The sequence below is a fragment of the Oncorhynchus tshawytscha genome, linkage group LG13 (assembly GCF_018296145.1).
Source record: "Oncorhynchus tshawytscha isolate Ot180627B linkage group LG13, Otsh_v2.0, whole genome shotgun sequence".
NCBI lineage: Eukaryota > Metazoa > Chordata > Actinopteri > Salmoniformes > Salmonidae > Oncorhynchus > Oncorhynchus tshawytscha.
Window position 1 is genome coordinate 3,407,766 of NC_056441.1, and position 19,406 is coordinate 3,427,171.

At 47.2% G+C, this 19,406-nt stretch overlaps 1 protein-coding gene across 1 annotated transcript in view; it reads right to left on the bottom strand.

Annotated features, from left to right (window-relative positions):
* LOC112220687 (CUB and sushi domain-containing protein 2-like) overlaps nucleotides 1–19,406 on the bottom strand; it is a 927,456-nt gene that overhangs the window by 839,546 nt on the left and 68,504 nt on the right. Inside the window, 1 exon segment of the mRNA XM_042295064.1 lies at nucleotides 10,928–11,144. Coding sequence (XP_042150998.1) covers nucleotides 10,928–11,144 — 217 coding nt within the window.

Genomic DNA, 19,406 nt, shown 5'->3' on the forward strand with positions numbered 1-19,406 from the left:
CTGTAGGCCGTCTCGTCGTTGTTGGTAATCAAGCCTACCACTGTTGTGTCGTCCGCAAACTTGATGATTGAGTTGGAGGCGTGCATGGCCACGCAGTCGTGGGTGAACAGGGAGTACAGGAGAGGGCTCAGAACGCACCCTTGTGGGGCCCCAGTGTTGAGGATCAGCGGGGAGGAGATGTTGTTGCCTACCCTCACCACCTGGGGGGCGGCCCGTCAGGAAGTCCAGTACCCAGTTGCACAGGGCGGGGTCGAGACCCAGGGTCTCGAGCTTGATGACGAGCTTGGAGGGTACTATGGTGTTGAATGCCGAGCTGTAGTCGATGAACAGCATTCTCACATAGGTATTCCTCTTGTCCAGATGGGTTAGGGCAGTGTGCAGTGTGGTTGAGATTGCATCGTCTGTGGACCTATTTGGGCGGTAAGCAAATTGGAGTGGGTCAAGGGTGTCAGGTAGGGTGGAGGTGATATGGTCCTTGACTAGTCTCTCAAAGCACTTCATGATGACGGATGTGAGTGCTACGGGCGGTAGTCGTTTAGCTCCAGTTACCTTAGCTTTCTTGGGAACAGGAACAATGGTGGCCCTCTTGAAGCATGTGGGAACAGCAGACTGGTATAGGGATTGATTGAATATGTCCGTAAACACACCGGCCAGCTGGTCTGCGCATGCTCTGAGGGCGCGGCTGGGGATGCCGTCTGGGCCTGCAGCCTTGCGAGGGTTAACACGTTTAAATGTCTTACTCACTTCGGCTGCAGTGAAGGAGAGACTGCATGTTTCCGTTGCAGGCCGTGTCAGTGGCACTGTATTGTCCTCAAAGCGGGCAAAAAGTTATTTAGTCTGCCTGGGAGCAAGACATCCTGGTCCGTGACTGGGCTGGGTTTCTTCCTGTAGTCCGTGATTGACTGTAGACCCTGCCACATACCTCTTGTGTCTGAGCCGTTGAATTGAGATTCTACTTTGTCTCTGTACTGGCGCTTAGCTTGTTTGATAGCCTTGCGGAGGAATAGCTGCACTGTTTGTATTCAGCCATGTTACCAGACACCTTGCCCTGATTAAAAGCAGTGGTTCGTGCCTTCAGTTTCACACGAATGCTGCCATCAATCCACGGTTTCTGGTTAGGAAATGTTTTAATCGTTGCTATGGGAACGACATCTTCAACGCACGTTCTAATGAACTCGCACACCGTATCAGCGTATTCGTCAATGTTGTTGTCTGACGCAATACGAAACATCTCCCAGTCCACGTGATGGAAGCAGTCTTGGAGTGTGGAGTCAGCTTGGTCGGACCAGCGTTGGACAGACCTCAGCGTGGGAGCTTCTTGTTTTAGTTTCTGTCTGTAGGCAGGGATCAACAAAATGGAGTCGTGGTCAGCTTTCCCGAAAGGGGGCGGGGCAGGGCCTTATATGCGTCGCGGAAGTTAGAGTAACAATGATCCAGGGTCTTTCCACCCCTGGTTGCGCAATCGATATGCTGATAAAATTTAGGGAGTCTTGTTTTCAGATTAGCCTTGTTAAAATCCCCAGCTACAATGAATGCAGCCTCCGGATAAATCGTTTCCAGTTTGCAGAGAGTTAAATAAAGTTCGTTCAGAGCCATCGATGTGTCTGCTTGGGGGGGGATATATACGGCTGTGATTATAATCGAAGAGAATTCTCTTGGTAGATAATGCGGTCTACATTTGATTGTGAGGAATTCTAAATCAGGTGAACAGAAGGATTTGAGTTCCTGTATGTTTCTTTCATCACACCATGTCACGTTGGCCATAAGACATACGCCCCCGCCCCTCTTCTTACCAGAAAGATGTTTGTTTCTGTCGGCGCGATGCGTGGAGAAACCCGCTGGCTGCACCGCTCGGATTGCGTCTCTCCAGTGAGCCATGTTTCCGTGAAGCAGAGAACGTTACAGTCTCTGATGTCCCTCTGGAATGCTACCCTTGCTCGGATTTCATCAACCTTGTTGTCAAGAGACTGGACATTGGCAAGAAGAATGCTAGGGAGTGGTGCACGATGTGCCCGTCTCCGGAGTCTGACCAGAAGACCGCTTCGTTTCCCTCTTTTCTGAGTCGTTTTTTTTTTTTGGTCGCTGCATGTGATCCACTCGGTTACACTGGTTGTAAGGCAGAATACAGGATCCGCGTCGCGAAAAACATATTCTTGGTCGTACTGATGGTGAGTTGACGCTGATCTTATATTCAGTAGTTCTTGTCGGCTGTATGTAAAGAAACCTAAGATGACCTGGGGTACTAGTGTAAGAAATAACACGTAAAAAACAAAAAACTGCATAGTTTCCTAGGAACGCGAAGCGAGGCGGCCATCTCTGTCGGCGCCGGAAGTAGATTCAGAGTGTTCAACTACAGGAGCTTAGTGTCCAACTCTACAGGAGCTTAGTGTTCAACTACAGGAGCTTAGTGTTCAACTCTACAGGAGCTTAGTGTTCAACTCTACAGGAGCTTAGTGTTCAACTACAGGAGCTCTACAGGAGCTTAGTGTTCAACTACAGGAGCTTAGTGTTCAACTACAGGAGCTTAGTGTTCAACTCTACAGGAGCTTAGTGTTCAACTCTATAGGAGCTTAGTGTTCAATTCTACAGGAGCTTAGTGTTCAACTCTACAGGAGCTTAGTGTTCAACTACAGGAGCTTAGTGTTCAACTCTACAGGAGCTTAGTGTTCAACTCTACAGGAGCTTAGTGTTCAACTCTACAGGAGCTTAGTGTTCAACTCTACAGGAGCTTAGTGTTCAACTACAGGAGCTTAGTGTCCAACTCTACAGGAGCTTAGTGTTCAACTACAGGAGCTTAGTGTTCAACTCTACAGGAGCTTAGTGTTCAACTACAGGAGCTTAGTGTTCAACTCTACAGGAGCTTAGTGTCCAACTCTACAGGAGATTAGTGTTCAACTCTACAGGAGCTTAGTGTCCAACTCTACAGGAGCTTAGTGTTCAACTACAGGAGCTTAGTGTCCAACTCTACAGGAGCTTAGTGTCCAACTCTACAGGAGCAGGAGCTTAGTGTTCAACTACAGGAGCTTAGTGTTCAACTCTACAGGAGCTTAGTGTCCAACTCTACAGGAGCTTAGTGTCAACTCTACAGGAGCTTAGTGTTCAACTACAGGAGCTTAGTGTCCAACTCTACAGGAGCTTAGTGTCCAACTCTACAGGAGCTTAGTGTTCAACTACAGGAGCTTAGTGTCCAACTCTACAGGAGCTTAGTGTCCAACTCTACAGGAGCTTAGTGTCCAACTCTACAGGAGCTTAGTGTTCAACTACAGGAGCTTAGTGTTCAACTCTACAGGAGCTTAGTGTTCAACTACAGGAGCTTAGTGTTCAACTACAGGAGCTTAGTGTTCAACTCTACAGGAGCTTAGTGTTCAACTCTATAGGAGCTTAGTGTTCAATTCTACAGGAGCTTAGTGTTCAACTCTACAGGAGCTTAGTGTTCAACTCTACAGGAGCTTAGTGTTCAACTCTACAGGAGCTTAGTGTGTTCAACTCTACAGGAGCTTAGTGTTCAACTACAGGAGCTTAGTGTCCAACTCTACAGGAGCTTAGTGTTCAACTACAGGAGCTTAGTGTTCAACTCTACAGGAGCTTAGTGTTCAACTACAGGAGCTTAGTGTTCAACTCTACAGGAGCTTAGTGTCCAACTCTACAGGAGATTAGTGTTCAACTCTACAGGAGCTTAGTGTCCAACTCTACAGGAGCTTAGTGTTCAACTACAGGAGCTTAGTGTCCAACTCTACAGGAGCTTAGTGTCCAACTCTACAGGAGCTTAGTGTTCAACTACAGGAGCTTAGTGTTCAACTCTACAGGAGCTTAGTGTCCAACTCTACAGGAGCTTAGTGTCCAACTCTACAGGAACTCTACAGGAGCTTAGTGTTCAACTACAGGAGCTTAGTGTCCAACTCTACAGGAGCTTAGTGTCCAACTCTACAGGAGCTTAGTGTCCAACTCTACAGGAGCTTAGTGTGCAACTCTACAGGAGCTTAGTGTCCAACTCTACAGGAGCTTAGTGTTCAACTCTACAGGAGCTTAGTGTCCAACTCTACAGGAGCTTAGTGTCCAACTCTACAGGAGCTTAGTGTTCAACGATGCTATTCTAACGATGCTATTCTAATGATGCTATTCTAACGATGCTATTCTAACGAATGTGTGATGCTATTCTAACGATGCTATTCTAACGATGCTATTCTAACGATGCTATTCTAACGAATGTGTGATGCTATTCTAACGATGCTATTCTAAAGATGCTATTCTAACGATGCTATTCTAACGAATGTGTGATGCTATTCTAACGATGCTATTCTAACGATGCTATTCTAACGATGCTATTCTAACGAATGTGTGATGCTATTCTAACGATGCTATTCTAACGATGCTATTCTAATGATGCTATTCTAACGATGCTATTAACGATGCTAACGATGCTATTGTAATGATGCTATTCTAACGATGCTATTCTAACGATGCTATTCTAACGATGCTATTGTGATGAAACTATTCTAACGATGCTATTCTAACGATGCTATTCTAACGATGCTATTCTAACGATGCTATTCTAATGATGCTATTCTAACGATGCTATTCTAACGATGCTATTCTAGTGATGCTATTCTAACGATGCTATTGTAATGATGCTATTCTAACGATGCTATTCTAACGATGCTATTCTAACGATGCTATTGTAATGATGCTATTCTAACGATGCTATTCTAACGATGCTATTCTAACGATGCTATTCTAACGAATGTGTGATGCTATTCTAACGATGCTATTCTAACGATGCTATTCTAACGAATGTGTGATACTATTCTAACGATGCTATTCTAACGAATGTGTGATACTATTCTAACGATGCTATTCTAACGATGCTATTCTAACGATGCTATTCTAACGAATGTGTGATGCTATTCTAACGATGCTAATCTAACGATGCTATTCTAATGATGCTATTCTAACGATGCTATTCTAACGATGCTATTGTAATGATGCTATTCTAACGATGCTATTCTAACGATGCTATTCTAACGATGCTATTGTAACGATGCTATTCTGACGATGCTATTCTAATGATGCTATTCTAACAAATGTATGATGCTATTCTAACAATGCTATTCTGACGATGCTATTGTAATGATGCTATTCTAACGAATGTGTGATACTATTCTAACGATGCTATTCTAACGATGCTATTGTAATGATGCTATTCTAACGAATGTGTGATACTATTCTAACGATGCTATTCTAATGAATGTGTGATGCTATTCTAACAATGCTATTAAAACAATGCTATTCTGACGATGCTATTCTAACGATGCTATTGTAACGAATGTGTGATGCTATTCTAACGATGCTATTCTAACGAATGTGTGATGCTATTCTAACGATGCTATTCTAACGAATGTATGATGCTATTCTAACGATGCTATTCTAACGAATGTGTGATGCTATTCTAACGAATGTGTGATGCTATTCTAGCGATGCTATTCTAACAAATGTGTGATGCTATTCTAACAATGCTATTCTAACGAATGTGTGATGCTATTCTAATGATGCTATTCTAATGATGCTATTCTAACGATGCTATTCTAACGAATGTGTGATGCTATTCTAACGATGCTATTCTAACGAATGTGTGATGCTATTCTAACGATGCTATTCTAACGATGCTATTCTAATGATGCTATTCTAATGATGCTATTCTAACGATGCTATTCTAACGAATGTATGATTCTATTCTAACGATGCTATTCTAACGAATGTGCGATGCTATTCTAACGAATGTGTGATGCTATTCTAATGATGCTATTCTAATGATGCTATTCTAACGATGCTATTCTAACGAATGTGTGATGCTATTCTAACGAATGTGTGATGCTATTCTAACGAATGTGTGATGCTATTCTAACGAATGTGTGATGCTATTCTAACGATGCTATTCTAACGAATGTGTGATGCTATTCTAACAATGCTATTCTAATGATTCTATTATAACGATGCTATTCTAACGATGCTATTCTAACGAATGTGTGATGCTATTCTAGCGATGCTATTCTACGATGCTATTCTAACGATGCTATTCTATCGAATGTACGATGCTATTCTAACGATGCTATTCTAACGAATGTATGATGCTATTCTAACGATGCTATTCTAACGAATGTGTGATGCTATTCTAACGATGCTATTCTAACGATGCTATTCTAACGATGCTATTCTAACGAATGTGTGATGCTATTCTAACGATGCTATTCTAACGAATATATGATGCTATTCTAACGATGCTATTCTAACGATGCTATTCTAACGAATGTGTGATGCTATTCTAACGATGCTATTCTAACGATGCTATTCTAACGAATGTGTGATGCTATTCTAACGATGCTATTCTAACGATGCTATTCTAACGAATGTATGATGCTATTCTAACGATGCTATTCTAACGAATGTATGATGCTATTCTAACGATGCTATTCTATCGATGCTATTCTAACGATTCTATATGTATTGGCATATCAATACCGGGATTTCATTACGATTTGATGTTCCAAACACTAGATGTTTGGCCTTCTAGGCAGCGTTCCTCTTTCCAGTGTCTGTGTTCTTTTTGCCCATCTTAAACTTTTATTTTTATTGGCCAGTCTGAGATATGGCTTTTACTTTGCAACTCTGCCTAGAAGGCCAGCATCCCGGAGTCACCTCTTCACTGTTGACGTTGAGACTGGTGTTTTGTGGGTACTATTTTATGAAGCTGCCAGTTGAGGACTTGTGAGGCGTCTGTTTCTCAAACTAGACACTCTGATGTACTTGTCCTCTCCCTCAGTTGTGTACCGGGGCCTCCCACTCCTCTTTCAATTCTGGTTAGAGCCAGTTTGCTCTGTTCTGTGAAGGGAGTAGTTCACAGCATTGTATGAGATCTTCAGTTTCTTGGCAATTTCTCACATGGAATAGCCTTCATTTTTCTGAACAAGAATAGACTGACGAGCTTCAGAAGAAATGTCTTTGTTTCTAGTCGTTTTGAGGCTGTAACAAACCCACAAATGCTGATGCTCCAGATACTCAGCTAGTCTAAAGAAGGCCAGTTTAATTGCTTCTTTAATCAGGACAACAGTTTTCAGCTGTGCTAACATAATTGTAAAAGGGTTTTCTAATGATCAACTAGCCTTTTAAAATGATTATCTTGGATTAGCTAACACAACGTGCCATTGGAACACAGGAGTGATGGTTGCTGATAATGGGCCTCTATAAGCCTATGTAGATATTCCATTCCATTCCGTAAAAAAAAAATCTGCCGTTTCCAGCTACAATACTAATTTACAACATTAACAATGTATTTCTGATCAATTTTATGCCATGTTGATGGACAAAAAAATGAGCTTTTCTTTAAAAAAAACAAGGACATTTCTAAGTGACCCCAAACTTTTGAACGGTAGTATAAGTCTGTCTGTTGCAGAGAGAGCATGAGAACATTTGTTTTGATGAGAGAAATAAAAGAGCTGACAACATTTAGTCTCAGTATTCATAAAGAAGATGGAGAACAAGGATGGAAACGACCGCAGTTTTGGCGCAGGTACAGCCGGCTAGTGCTTTGGGACGCTACCTAAAGAAGGATTTTTTTTTAAAAATGTATATAGCATTGTCCTAAAAAATATTGATATGTAACTGTATCGATTTTGTTCCCCCATCACAATATATACGGTATATTGTCATTACATTTAGTATTAAATCTACTATTGTTATTGTTGTCGCTCTTGTTTGGCTTCATTGCATTCTTGGCATTAAATCATAGTGAATTTGATACAGAAAAACGAGAAGAGAGAGCGAGAAAGAGAGCGAGAGAGAGCGAGAAAGAGAGCGAGAGAGAGCGAGAAAGAGAGCGAGAGAGAGAGCGAGAGAGACAGCGAGAGAGATAGAGAGACAGCGAGAGAGATAGAGAGATAGCGAGAGAGAGAGAGATGAGGGAGGGAGAGAGAAAGAGGGAGAGAGAGAGAGAGAGAGACCGAGGAGAGAGAGAGAGAAAGAGAGAGAGCGAGAGAGACAGCGAGAGAGATAGAGATAGCGAGAGAGAGAGAGATGAGGGAGGGAGAGAGAAAGAGGGAGAGAGAGAGTGAGAGAGAGACCTGGGAGAGAGAGAGAAAGAGAGAGAGCGAGAGACCTGGGAGAGAGAGAGAGAGAGAGAGAGAGAGAGAGAGAGAGAAGAGAAAGAGAGAGAAAGAGAGATGAGGGAGGGAGAGAGAAAGAGAGAGAGAGAGAGAGTGAGAGAGAGAGAGAGCGAGAGACCTGGAAAGAGAAAGAGGGAGAGAGAGAGAGAGAGAAAGAGAAAGAGAAAGAGACTGGCATGCCACAGAGGGGGGATCAGAAACAAAGAGAAAAAAGAAAAGATAAAAACCTCCTCTCTATCTACGTTTGGTGACCACAGAGCCTCTAATGTGTGTACGGCGTTCCTGTGTGCGTTTAAAGACCAGCCAGTACAATGTCAAGCCTGCCAACAGCTAGAAAGGCTTTGGTAAAGGAAGTTCTATCTTAAGATGAGGCCTCTCTCTCTCTATATAGGCTTACATGGCATATTTCTAAAAAAAAAACTCTGAGGTCGTGCCACACCAACCCAATTGAAGTGTTCAGCAATTGAGTAGCTATGAGAGAGGATGTGGAGACAGAACATTTCATCCGTATTCTGACTAGTCCAGTTGTACTGTAAATCAACAACACAGACGCTCCAATACATTGATTCCCTCCAGCTTTCAAACCCTCCCTGACCCAGAATGGACCCGTTTTACAGTCTGGGGCAATACTCTATAGCACTTAGTGCTACTGCCCACTGCAGACTGATGTTAGTGCCCACTGCAGACTGATGTTAGTGCCCACTGCCCACTGCAGACTGATGTTAGTGCTACTACCTACTGCAGACTGATGTTAGTGCCCACTGCCCACTGCAGACTGATGTTAGTGCTACTGCCCACTGCAGACTGATGTTAGTGCTACTGCCCACTGCAGACTGATGTTAGTGCTACTGCCCACTGCAGACTGATGTTAGTGCTACTGCCCACTGCAGACTGATGTTAGTGCTACTGCCCACTGCAGACTGATGTTAGTGCCCACTGCAGACTGATGTTAGTGCCCACTGCCCACTGCAGACTGATGTTAGTGCTACTGCCCACTGCAGACTGATGTTAGTGCTACTGCCCACTGCCCACTGCAGACTGATGTTAGTGCCCACTGCCCACTGCAGACTGATGTTAGTGCTACTGCCCACTGCAGACTGATGTTAGTGCTACTGCCCACTGCAGACTGATGTTAGTGCTACTGCCCACTGCAGACTGATGTTAGAGCCCACTGCAGACTGATGTTAGTGCTACTGCCCACTGCAGTCTGATGTTAGTGCTACTGCCTACTGCAGACTGATGTTAGTGCTACTGCCCACTGCAGTCTGATGTTAGTGCTACTGCCCACTGCAGACTGATGTTAGTGCCCACTGCAGACTGATGTTAGTGCTACTGCCCACTGCAGACTGATGTTAGTGCTACTGCCCACTGCAGTCTGATGTTAGTGCTACTACCTACTGCAGACTGATGTTAGTGCTACTGCCCACTGCAGACTGATGTTAGTGCCCACTGCAGACTGATGTTAGTGCTACTACCCACTGCAGACTGATGTTAGTGGCTACTGCCTACTGCAGACTGATGTTAGAGCTACTGCCCACTGCAGACTGATGTTAGTGGCTACTGCCTACTGCAGACTGATGTTAGTGCTACTGCCCACTGCAGACTGATGTTAGTGGCTACTGCCTACTGCAGACTGATGTTAGAGCTACTTTCACTGCAGACTGATGTTAGTGCCTACTGCCTACTGCAGACTGATGTTAGTGCTACTGCCCACTGCAGACTGATGTTAGTGCTACTGCCCACTGCAGACTGATGTTAGTGCTACTGCCCACTGCAGTCTGATGTTAGTGCCCACTGCAGACTGATGTTAGTGCCCACTGCAGACTGATGTTAGTGCCCACTGCAGACTGATTTTAGTGCTACTGCCCACTGAAGACTGATGTTAGTGCCCACTGCAGACAGACTGATGTTAGTGCTACTGCCCACTGCAGACTGATGTTAGTGCTACTGCCCACTGCAGACTGATGTTAGTGCTACTGCAGACTGATGTTAGTGCCCACTGCAGACTGATGTTAGTGCTACTGCCCACTGCAGACTGATGTTAGTGCCCACTGCAGACTGATGTTAGTGCTACTGCAGACTGATGTTAGTGCTACTCACTGCAGACTGATGTTAGTGCCCACTGCAGACTGATGTTAGTGCTACTGCCCACTGCAGACTGATGTTAGTGCCCACTGCCCACTGCAGACTGATGTTAGTGCTACTGCCCACTGCAGACTGATGTTAGTGCTACTGTACACTGCAGACTGATGTTAGTGCTACTACCTACTGCAGACTGATGTTAGAGCTACTTTCACTGCAGACTGATGTTAGTGGCTACTGCCTACTGCAGACTGATTTTATTGCTACTGCCCACTGCAGACTGATGTTAGTGCTACTGCCTACTGCAGACTGATGTTAGTGCTACTGCCCACTGCAGACTGATGTTAGTGCTACTGCCCACTGCAGACTGATGTTAGTGCTACTGCCCACTGCAGACTGATGTTAGTGCTACTGCCTACTGCAGACTGATGTTAGAGCTACTGCCCACTGAAGACTGATGTTAATTAGTGCTAATCCAAAGGGCCAGTCTAATCTCTATTTCCCTACTCTGAACACTGACCTCACTGGGAGATATGATATATCATCACTTTGTTAAATCAACTCACATTGCAGATACTAGTGCCAACTCAATGCATCAGGAAGACATTAATCCACCTGGCCAAGGAAAACTCCTGTCTATATTAAGCCCAACAGTGTTATCCCAAATCATCCACGTTCATCATTCTGACCTGGTCCTAAGGTTCCCCGGGCTGGGCGGACCGTCGTAGACAGACAGCATGTCAAAGTCTTCCTCTAGAGCGAAACCTTGGAACACCAGCTGTATCCTGTTGTGTTCTGCTGCCAGGATCACCCAGGTACAGTTGGCATAGTTGGGGTAACCGTATGGGTAGCCAGGGCTCTCTATCGTACCGTTGGGGTTCTGGAGAGAATAACTGCAGTTCTGAGCTGTTGGGGTGGGGAGAGGGAAGGGAGAGGGTGGGGAGAGGGTGGGGAGAGGGGGGAGAGGGAAAAAGGATGGAGAAAATGTCGTTAGCAAAGTCGACTGAGCAACGTTTACTAAGTAACATTAAAGAGATATTTGCAGTTGAAATACCAACAAACCGACACCCTGCCACTGTTTCAGTAAGAAGCTGAGGGATGAGGCTAGAGAAACGTAATCACTCTGAACATTCACACACAAGGTAACAAACAGATGTATCAGTGCATCACTACTACTGCCTTCCTGAAACCGAGAAGTCCTGTCACCCTGAATGCATCTCGGTCAGTGGTTTAATCTGTGCTTTTTGTTTTTAGTATGCTGTGTTGCATTACAAACAAGTAAGCTTATAAACACACACACACACACACACACACACACACACACACACACACACACACACACACACACACACACACACACACACACACACACACACACTGTGACAACCCTCCCACTCTGTCTGCCGTATTCTGTCTTTGTTCTTGTTTCCTTATTAGGATGCCGGTGGGCGGAGTTGGGAGGGTTATTAGGATGCCGGTGGGCGGAGTTGGGAGGGTTATTAGGATGCCGGTGGGCGGAGTTGGGAGGGTTATTAGGATGCCGGTGGGCGGAGTTGGGAGGGTTATTAGGATGCCGGTGGGCGGAGTTGGGAGGGTTATTAGGATGCCGGTGGGCGGAGTTGGGAGGGTCGTCAGCTACATGGGAAACACCTGGGCCCGGTGTCTCCCAGGACAAATACACCACTTCCCCATTCATGGAGGAGACTCTCTCCATGCAGACACACCTGGGCCCGGTGTCTCCCAGGACAAATACACCACTTCCCCATTCATGGAGGAGACTCTCTCCATGCAGACACACCTGGGCCTGGTGTCTCCCAGGATAAATACACCACTTCCCCATTCATGGAGGAGACTCTCTCCATGCAGACACACCTGGGCCCGGTGTCTCCCAGGATAAATACACCACTTCCCCATTCATGGAGGAGACTCTCTCCATGCAGACACACCTGGGCCCGGTGTCTCCCAGGATAAATACACCACTTCCTAATTCATGGAGGAGACTCTCTCCATGCAGACACACCTGGGCCCAGTGTCTCCCAGGATAAATACACCACTTCCCCATTCATGGAGGAGACTCTCTCCATGCAGACACACCTGGGCCCAGTGTCTCCCAGGATAAATACACCACTTCCCCATTCATGGAGGAGACTCTCTCCATGCAGACACACCTGGGCCCGGTGTCTCCCAGGATAAATACACCACTTCCCCATTCATGGAGGAGACTCTCTCCATGCAGACACACCTGGGCCCGGTGTCTCCCAGGATAAATACACCACTTCCCCATTCATGGAGGAGACTCTCTCCATGCAGACACACCTGGGCCCGGTGTCTCCCAGGATAAATACACCACTTCCCCATTCATGGAGGAGACTCTCTCCATGCAGACACACCTGGGCCCCGTGTCTCCCAGGATAAATACACCACTTCCCCATTCATGGAGGAGACTCTCTCCATGCAGACACACCTGGGCCCCGTGTCTCCCAGGATAAATACACCACTTCCCCATTCATGAAGGAGACTCTCTCCATGCAGACACACCTGTGCCCGGTGGATGTCCAAGATGTTCAAATGTTCATAGATGACCAGCATGGTCCAATAATAATAAATAAAATAACTGTAAAAAAGGTTTAGAAAGGCCTACATTTATTTATATATATATATATATATGTATTGTATTAACTTCATAATTAGTGGAAGTCATTCCTAACGATTATGAGCTTTTGTTTTGCTAATTTAGTACATCAAACTTTCCATATTTCCTCTTTCCCAATTGATAATGTGCTATAGGCTACAGCTGTTTGTTGTCTGGTTTCTCTATCCAGTTAATGTTTCTAACCTCAGGAAACACAGAAGACCCAGACATGTTAAATGTAGGAAAGTGCCCAGCTTTTGTCATTTCTCCTCAAATCGTAAATCAACAAAGTCCTTTTAAACATTTTTATTTTTATAGATTTTTTTACATCCAAATGATAATAATCGTTCCAATACTCTCCCAATCTACACTCAGCGTCGCTGATCAATAGGCATGTTGAGTGTATTTGTTTCTATTTGTTCATGATTCATGTCCACTTCATCTTCAGACTACAGCTCAGCTGTCCCCTTCACATGTTCCTTGTCAATTCATTACCGTACGGCGTACTTTCAGAAGGCGTATGGCCTAGGATTTTATATAGGTTATAATGGAAGGAAAAACATTCGCTTGTGCCTGGTATATGCCGGTGGCTTTGATTGACAAGTGTTTTTACAAAGGGAGTGCATTTGTGAGTTGATTGTCTCTTTCTAGGCTTATATGTCCATTCAGAACGTATCCTAAAGTAACCTGTCTGGACTCCATCTCTTTAATAAGAATCAAATGCTCCTGTCGTAATTTAATCTTGTAAAGTGGCCTGTTTTCAGTAGCTACCTCATCTCTGTCATTACGGCATCCTCTCTTTGAAGAACAGTGGGAATCACCGCAGCAGAGTATTTAGTCTTTGTTGTTGTGAGTAGCAAGGGGAGGGGCTTGGTGTCTGGAGGAGGGGCTTGGTGTCTGGAGGAGGGGGATGGTGTCTGGAGGAAGGGCTTGGTGTCTGGAGGAGGGGCATGGTGTCTGGAGGAGGGGCTTGGTGTCTGGAGGAGGGGCTTGTTGTCTGGAGGAGGGGCTTGTTGTCTGGAGGAGGTGCATGGTGTCTGGAGGAGGGGCTTGGTGTCTGGAGGAGGGGCTTGGTGTCTGGAGGAGGGGCTTGTTGTCTGGAGGAGGTGCATGGTGTCTGGAGGAGGGGCTTGGTGTCTGGAGGAGGGGCATGGTGTCTGGAGGAGGGGCTTGGTGTCTGGAGGAGGGGCATGGTGTCTGGAGGAGGGGCTTGGAGAACACAGCTCATAAAGACACAGAACACTCATAGTAATGTATAATTTTATTCTAGATTCTAGTTATACAGGCATGTGGAACATCGCACTAAAGAATACATCTGAGCTAATGCATATTTGATATGTTGCCCAGCCCGACATTGGAGTGCTAATCGGTAGTCCTCCCACTTCTCCACACTTCTATCGAAACACTACATCTATTTTTACACCTCCACTGACACTTTCTCTCCATTAACCATCAATACAGAGAGAGAGAGAGAGAGACAGAGAGAGAGAGAGAGAGAGAGAGAGAGAGAGACAGAGAGAGAGAGAGAGAGAGAGACAGAGAGAGAGAGAGAGAGAGAGAGAGAGAGAGAGAGAGAGAGAGAGAGAGAGAGAGAGAGAGAGACAGAGAGAGAGAGAGACAGAGAGAGAGAGAGAGAGAGAGAGAGAGACAGAGAGAGAGAGAGACGAGAGAGAGAGAGACAGAGAGAGAGAGAGAGAGAGAGAGAGACAGAGAGAGAGAGAGACAGAGAGAGACAGAGAGAGACAGAGAGAGAGAGAGAGAGAGAGAGAGAGAGAGAGAGAGAGAGAGAGAGAGAGAGAGAGAGAGACAGAGAGAGAGAGAGACAGAGAGAGAGAGAGAGAGAGAGAGAGAGAGAGAGAGAGAGAGAGAGACGAGAGAGAGAGAGAGACAGAGAGAGAGAGAGAGAGAGAGAGAGAGACAGAGAGAGAGAGAGACAGAGAGAGAGAGAGAGAGAGACAGAGAGAGAGAGAGAGAGAGAGAGAGAGAGAGAGAGAGACAGAGAGAGAGAGAGAGAGAGAGACAGAGAGAGAGAGAGAGAGAGAGAGAGAGAGACAGAGAGAGAGAGAGACAGAGAGAGAGAGAGAGAGAGAGAGAGAGAGACAGAGAGAGAGAGAGACGAGAGAGAGAGAGACAGAGAGAGAGAGAGAGAGAGAGAGAGAGAGAGACAGAGAGAGAGAGAGACAGAGAGAGAGAGAGAGAGAGAGAGAGAGAGAGAGAGAGACAGAGAGACATAGAGAGAGAGAGAGAGAGAGAGAGAGACATTTTCTAGAACAATAGTGAATTCATCAAAACTATGAAATAACAAATATGGATTCATGTAGTAACCAAAAAAGTGTTAAACAAATCAAATTGTATTTAATATTTGAGATTCTTCAAAGTAGCCACCATTTCCTCGCGGAACCCCGTTCAAAGTCAAAAGTATTGGAGTGACCATCACAAAGCCCTGACCTCAATCCCATAGAAAGTTTGTGGGCAGAACTGAAAAAGTGTGTGTGATCAAGGAGGCCTACAAACTTGATTCAGTTACACCAGCTCTGTCAGGAGGAATGGGCCAAAATTCACCCAATTTATCGTGGGAAGCTTGTGGAAGGCTACCCAAAACGTTTGACCCAAGTTAAACACTTTAAAGGCACTGGGATGTGATGAAATTAATAAAAGCTGAAATAAATCATTCTCTCTACTTTTCTGACATTTCACATTCTTAAAATAAAGTGGTGATCCTAACTGACCTAAAACAGGGAATTTTTACTAGGATTAAATGTCAGGAATTGTGAAAAACTGAGTTTAAATGTATTTGGCTAAAGTGTATGTAAACTTCTGACTTCAACTGTATATCTATCTCTCTCCCACTCTATCTCTGTCTCTCCCTCTATCTCCATCTCTGTCTCTCTCTCTCTCTTCCTCTATCTACATCTCCGTCTCTCTCTCTCTGTCTCTCCCTCTATCTCCATCACTGTCTATCTCTCTCTGTCTCTCACTCTATCTCCATCTCTGTCTCTCTCCCACTCTATCTCTGTCTCTCCCTCTATCTCCATCTCGGTCTCTCTCCCTGTCCCTATCTCTATCTCTCTTTCTCTCTCTATCTCTTCAGATACACATCAAGGTTAATGTCAAATTTTATTTGCACAGAGAGTAATCAATTCCCACACGTGGGCCTGGAAATGTCAGTCAATGGTCGTCATGGTGACCAATCAACAGAAGAAAGAAGATAAGGAAATAAGGTCGAATCTGAGGGACAGTGACATCCTGCTCCCTGTATTCACTATTTTGCTTCAAGCTAGAATCCTAAGATGCTACCCTCCATACTGTTAAATGACGAATGAGCTTAGTTCAACTGTTTAAGCCCTGAATCCTGAACCCCAACAGAAGCTTGTTTTACTCCCATGTTTGGAAACAAAACAAATGTAAACAAATACTGTATAGCCTCAAAACATGGTTAACATTATACATCTGATATCATGGTCAGTCCTTTCATCCATAGTTCTGTCTGTCTGTGAATTTCAGACTGGTAACATTTCTCCAGGGGAGGAACGGAGGGGAGGGGAGATGTGGGAAGGGGAAAGGGGATTGGAGGAGAGGACAGGAGGGGAGGGGAGATGTGGGAAGGGGAAAGGGGATTGGAGGAGAGGACAGGAAGGGAGGGGAGATGTGGGAAGGGGAAAGGGATTGGAGGAGAGGACAGGAGGGGAGGGGAGATGTGGGAAGGGGAAAGGGGATTGGAGGAGAGGACAGGAAGGGAGGGGAGATGTGGGAATGGGAAAGGGATTGGAGGAGAGGACAGGAGGGAGGGGAGATGTGGGAAGGGAAAAGGGGATTGGAGGAGGGGACAGGAGGGGAGGGGAGATGTGGGAAAGGAAAAGGGGATTGGAGGAGAGGACAGGAGGAGGGGAGATGTGGGAAGGAGTGGGAAGGGGAAAGGGATTGGAGGAGAGGACAGGACAGGAGGGGAGGGGAGATACGGAAAGGAGTGGGAATGGGAAAGAGGATTGGAGGAGGGGACAGGAGGGGAGGGGAGATGTAGAAGGAGTGGGAAGCGGAAAGGGGATTGGAGGAGAGGACAGGAGGGGAGGGGAGATGTGGAAGGAGTGGGAAGCGGAAAGGGGATTGGAGGAGAGGACAGGAGGGGAGATGTGGGAAGGGGAAAGGGGATTGGAGGAGAGGACAGGAGGGGAGATGTGGGAAGGGGAAAGGGGATTGGAGGAGAGGACAGGAGGGGAGGGGAGATGTGGGAATGGGAAAGGGATTGGAGGAGAGGACAGGAGGGGAGGGGAGATGTGGGAAGGGAAAAGGGATTGGAGGAGAGGACAGGAAGGAGGGGAGATGTGGGAATGGGAAAGGGGATTGGAGAACAGGAGGGAGGGGAGATGTGGGAAGGGGAAAGGGGATTGGAGGAGAGGACAGGAAGGGAGGGGAGATGTGGGAATGGGAAAGGGATTGGAGGACAGGAGGGGAGGGAGATGTGGGAAGGGGAAAGGGGATTGGAGGAGAGGACAGGAAGGAGGGGAGATGTGGGAATGGGAAAGGGGATTGGAGGAGAGGACAGGAGGGGAGGGGAGATGTGGGAAGGGAAAAGGGGATTGGAGGAGAGGACAGGAGGACAGGGGAGATGTGGGAAGGAGTGGGAAGGGGAAAGGGGATTGGAGGAGAGGACAGGAGGGGAGGGAGATACGGAAAGGAGTGGGAATGGGAAAGAGGATTGGAGGAGGGGACAGGAGGGGAGGGGAGATGTGGAAGGAGTGGGAAGCGGAAAGGGGATTGGAGGAGAGGACAGGAGGGGAGGGGAGATGTGGGAAGGGGAAAGGGGATTGGAGGAGAGGACAGGAGGGGAGGGGAGATGTGGGAAGGGGAAAGGGGATTGGAGGAGAGGACAGGAGGGGAGGGGAGATACGGAAAGGAGTGGGAATGGGAAAGAGGATTGGAGGAGAGGACAGGAGGGGAGGGGAGATACGGAAAGGAGTGGGAATGGGAAAGAGGATTGGAGGAGGGGACAGGAGGGGAGGGGAGATGTGGAAGGAGTGGGAAGCGGAAAGGGGATTGGAGGAGAGGACAGGAGGGGAGGGGAGATGTGGGAAGGGGAAAGGGGATTGGAGGAGAGGACAGGAGGGGAGGGGAGATGTGGGAAGGGGAAAGGGATTGGAGGAGAGGACAGGAGGGGAGGGGAGATGTGGGAAGGGGAAAGGGGATTGGAGGAGAGGACAGGAGGGGAGATGTGGGAAGGGGAAAGGGGAGATTGGAGGAGAGGACAGGAGGGGAGATGTGGGAAGGGGGAAGGGATTGGAGGAGGGGACAGGAGGGGAGGGGAGATGTGGGAAGGAAAAGGGGATTGGAGGAGAGGACAGGAGGGGAGGGGAGATGTGGGAAGGAGTGGGAAGGGGAAAGGGGATTGGAGGAGAGGACAGGACAGGAGGAGGGGAGATACGGAAAGGAGTGGGAATGGGAAAGAGGATTTGAGGAGGGGACAGGAGGGGAGGGAGATGTAAAAGGAGTGGGAAGCGGAAAGGGGATTGGAGGAGAGGACAGGAGGGGAGGGGAGATGTGGGAAGGGGAAAGGGGATTGGAGGAGAGGACAGGAGGAGGGAGATACGGAAAGGAGTGGGAATGGGAAAGAGGATTGGAGGAGAGGACAGGAGGGGAGGGGAGATACGGAAAGGAGTGGGAATGGGAAAGAGGATTGGAGGAGGGGACAGGAGGAGGGGAGATGTGGAAGGAGTGGGAAGCGGAAAGGGGATTGGAGGAGAGGACAGGAGGGGAGGGAGATGTGGGAAGGGGAAAGGGGATTGGAGGAGAGGACAGGAGGGGAGGGGAGATGTGGGAAGGGGAAAGGGGATTGGAGGAGAGGAGAGGACAGGAGGGGAGATGTGGGAAGGGGAAAGGGGAGATTGGAGGAGAGGACAGGAGGGGAGATGTGGGAAGGGGGAAGGGGATTGGAGGAGGGGACAGGAGGGGAGGGGAGATGTGGGAAGGAAAAGGGGATTGGAGGAGAGGACAGGAGGGGAGGGGAGATGTGGGAAGGAGTGGGAAGGGGAAAGGGGATTGGAGGAGAGGACAGGACAGGAGGGGAGGGGAGATACGGAAAGGAGTGGGAATGGGAAAGAGGATTTGAGGAGGGGACAGGAGGAGGGGAGATGTAAAAGGAGTGGGAAGCGGAAAGGGATTGGAGGAGAGGACAGGAGGGGAGGGGAGATGTGGAAGGAGTGGGAAGCGGAAAGGGGATTGGAGGAGAGGACAGGAGGGGAGATGTGGGAAGGGGAAAGGGGATTGGAGGAGAGGACAGGAGGGGAGATGTGGGAAGGGGGAAGGGTATTGGAGGAGAGGACAGGAAGGGAGGGGAGATGTGGGAAGGGGAAAGGGGATTGGAGGAGAGGACTGGAGGGGAGGGTAGATGTGGGAAGGGGAAAGGGATTGGAGGAGAGGACAGGAGGGGAGGGGAGATGCAGGGGAAGGGGAAAGGGGATTGGAGGAGAGGACAGGAGGAGGGGAGATGTGGGAAGGGGAAAGGGGATTGGAGGAGGGGACAGGAGGGGAGGGGAGATGTG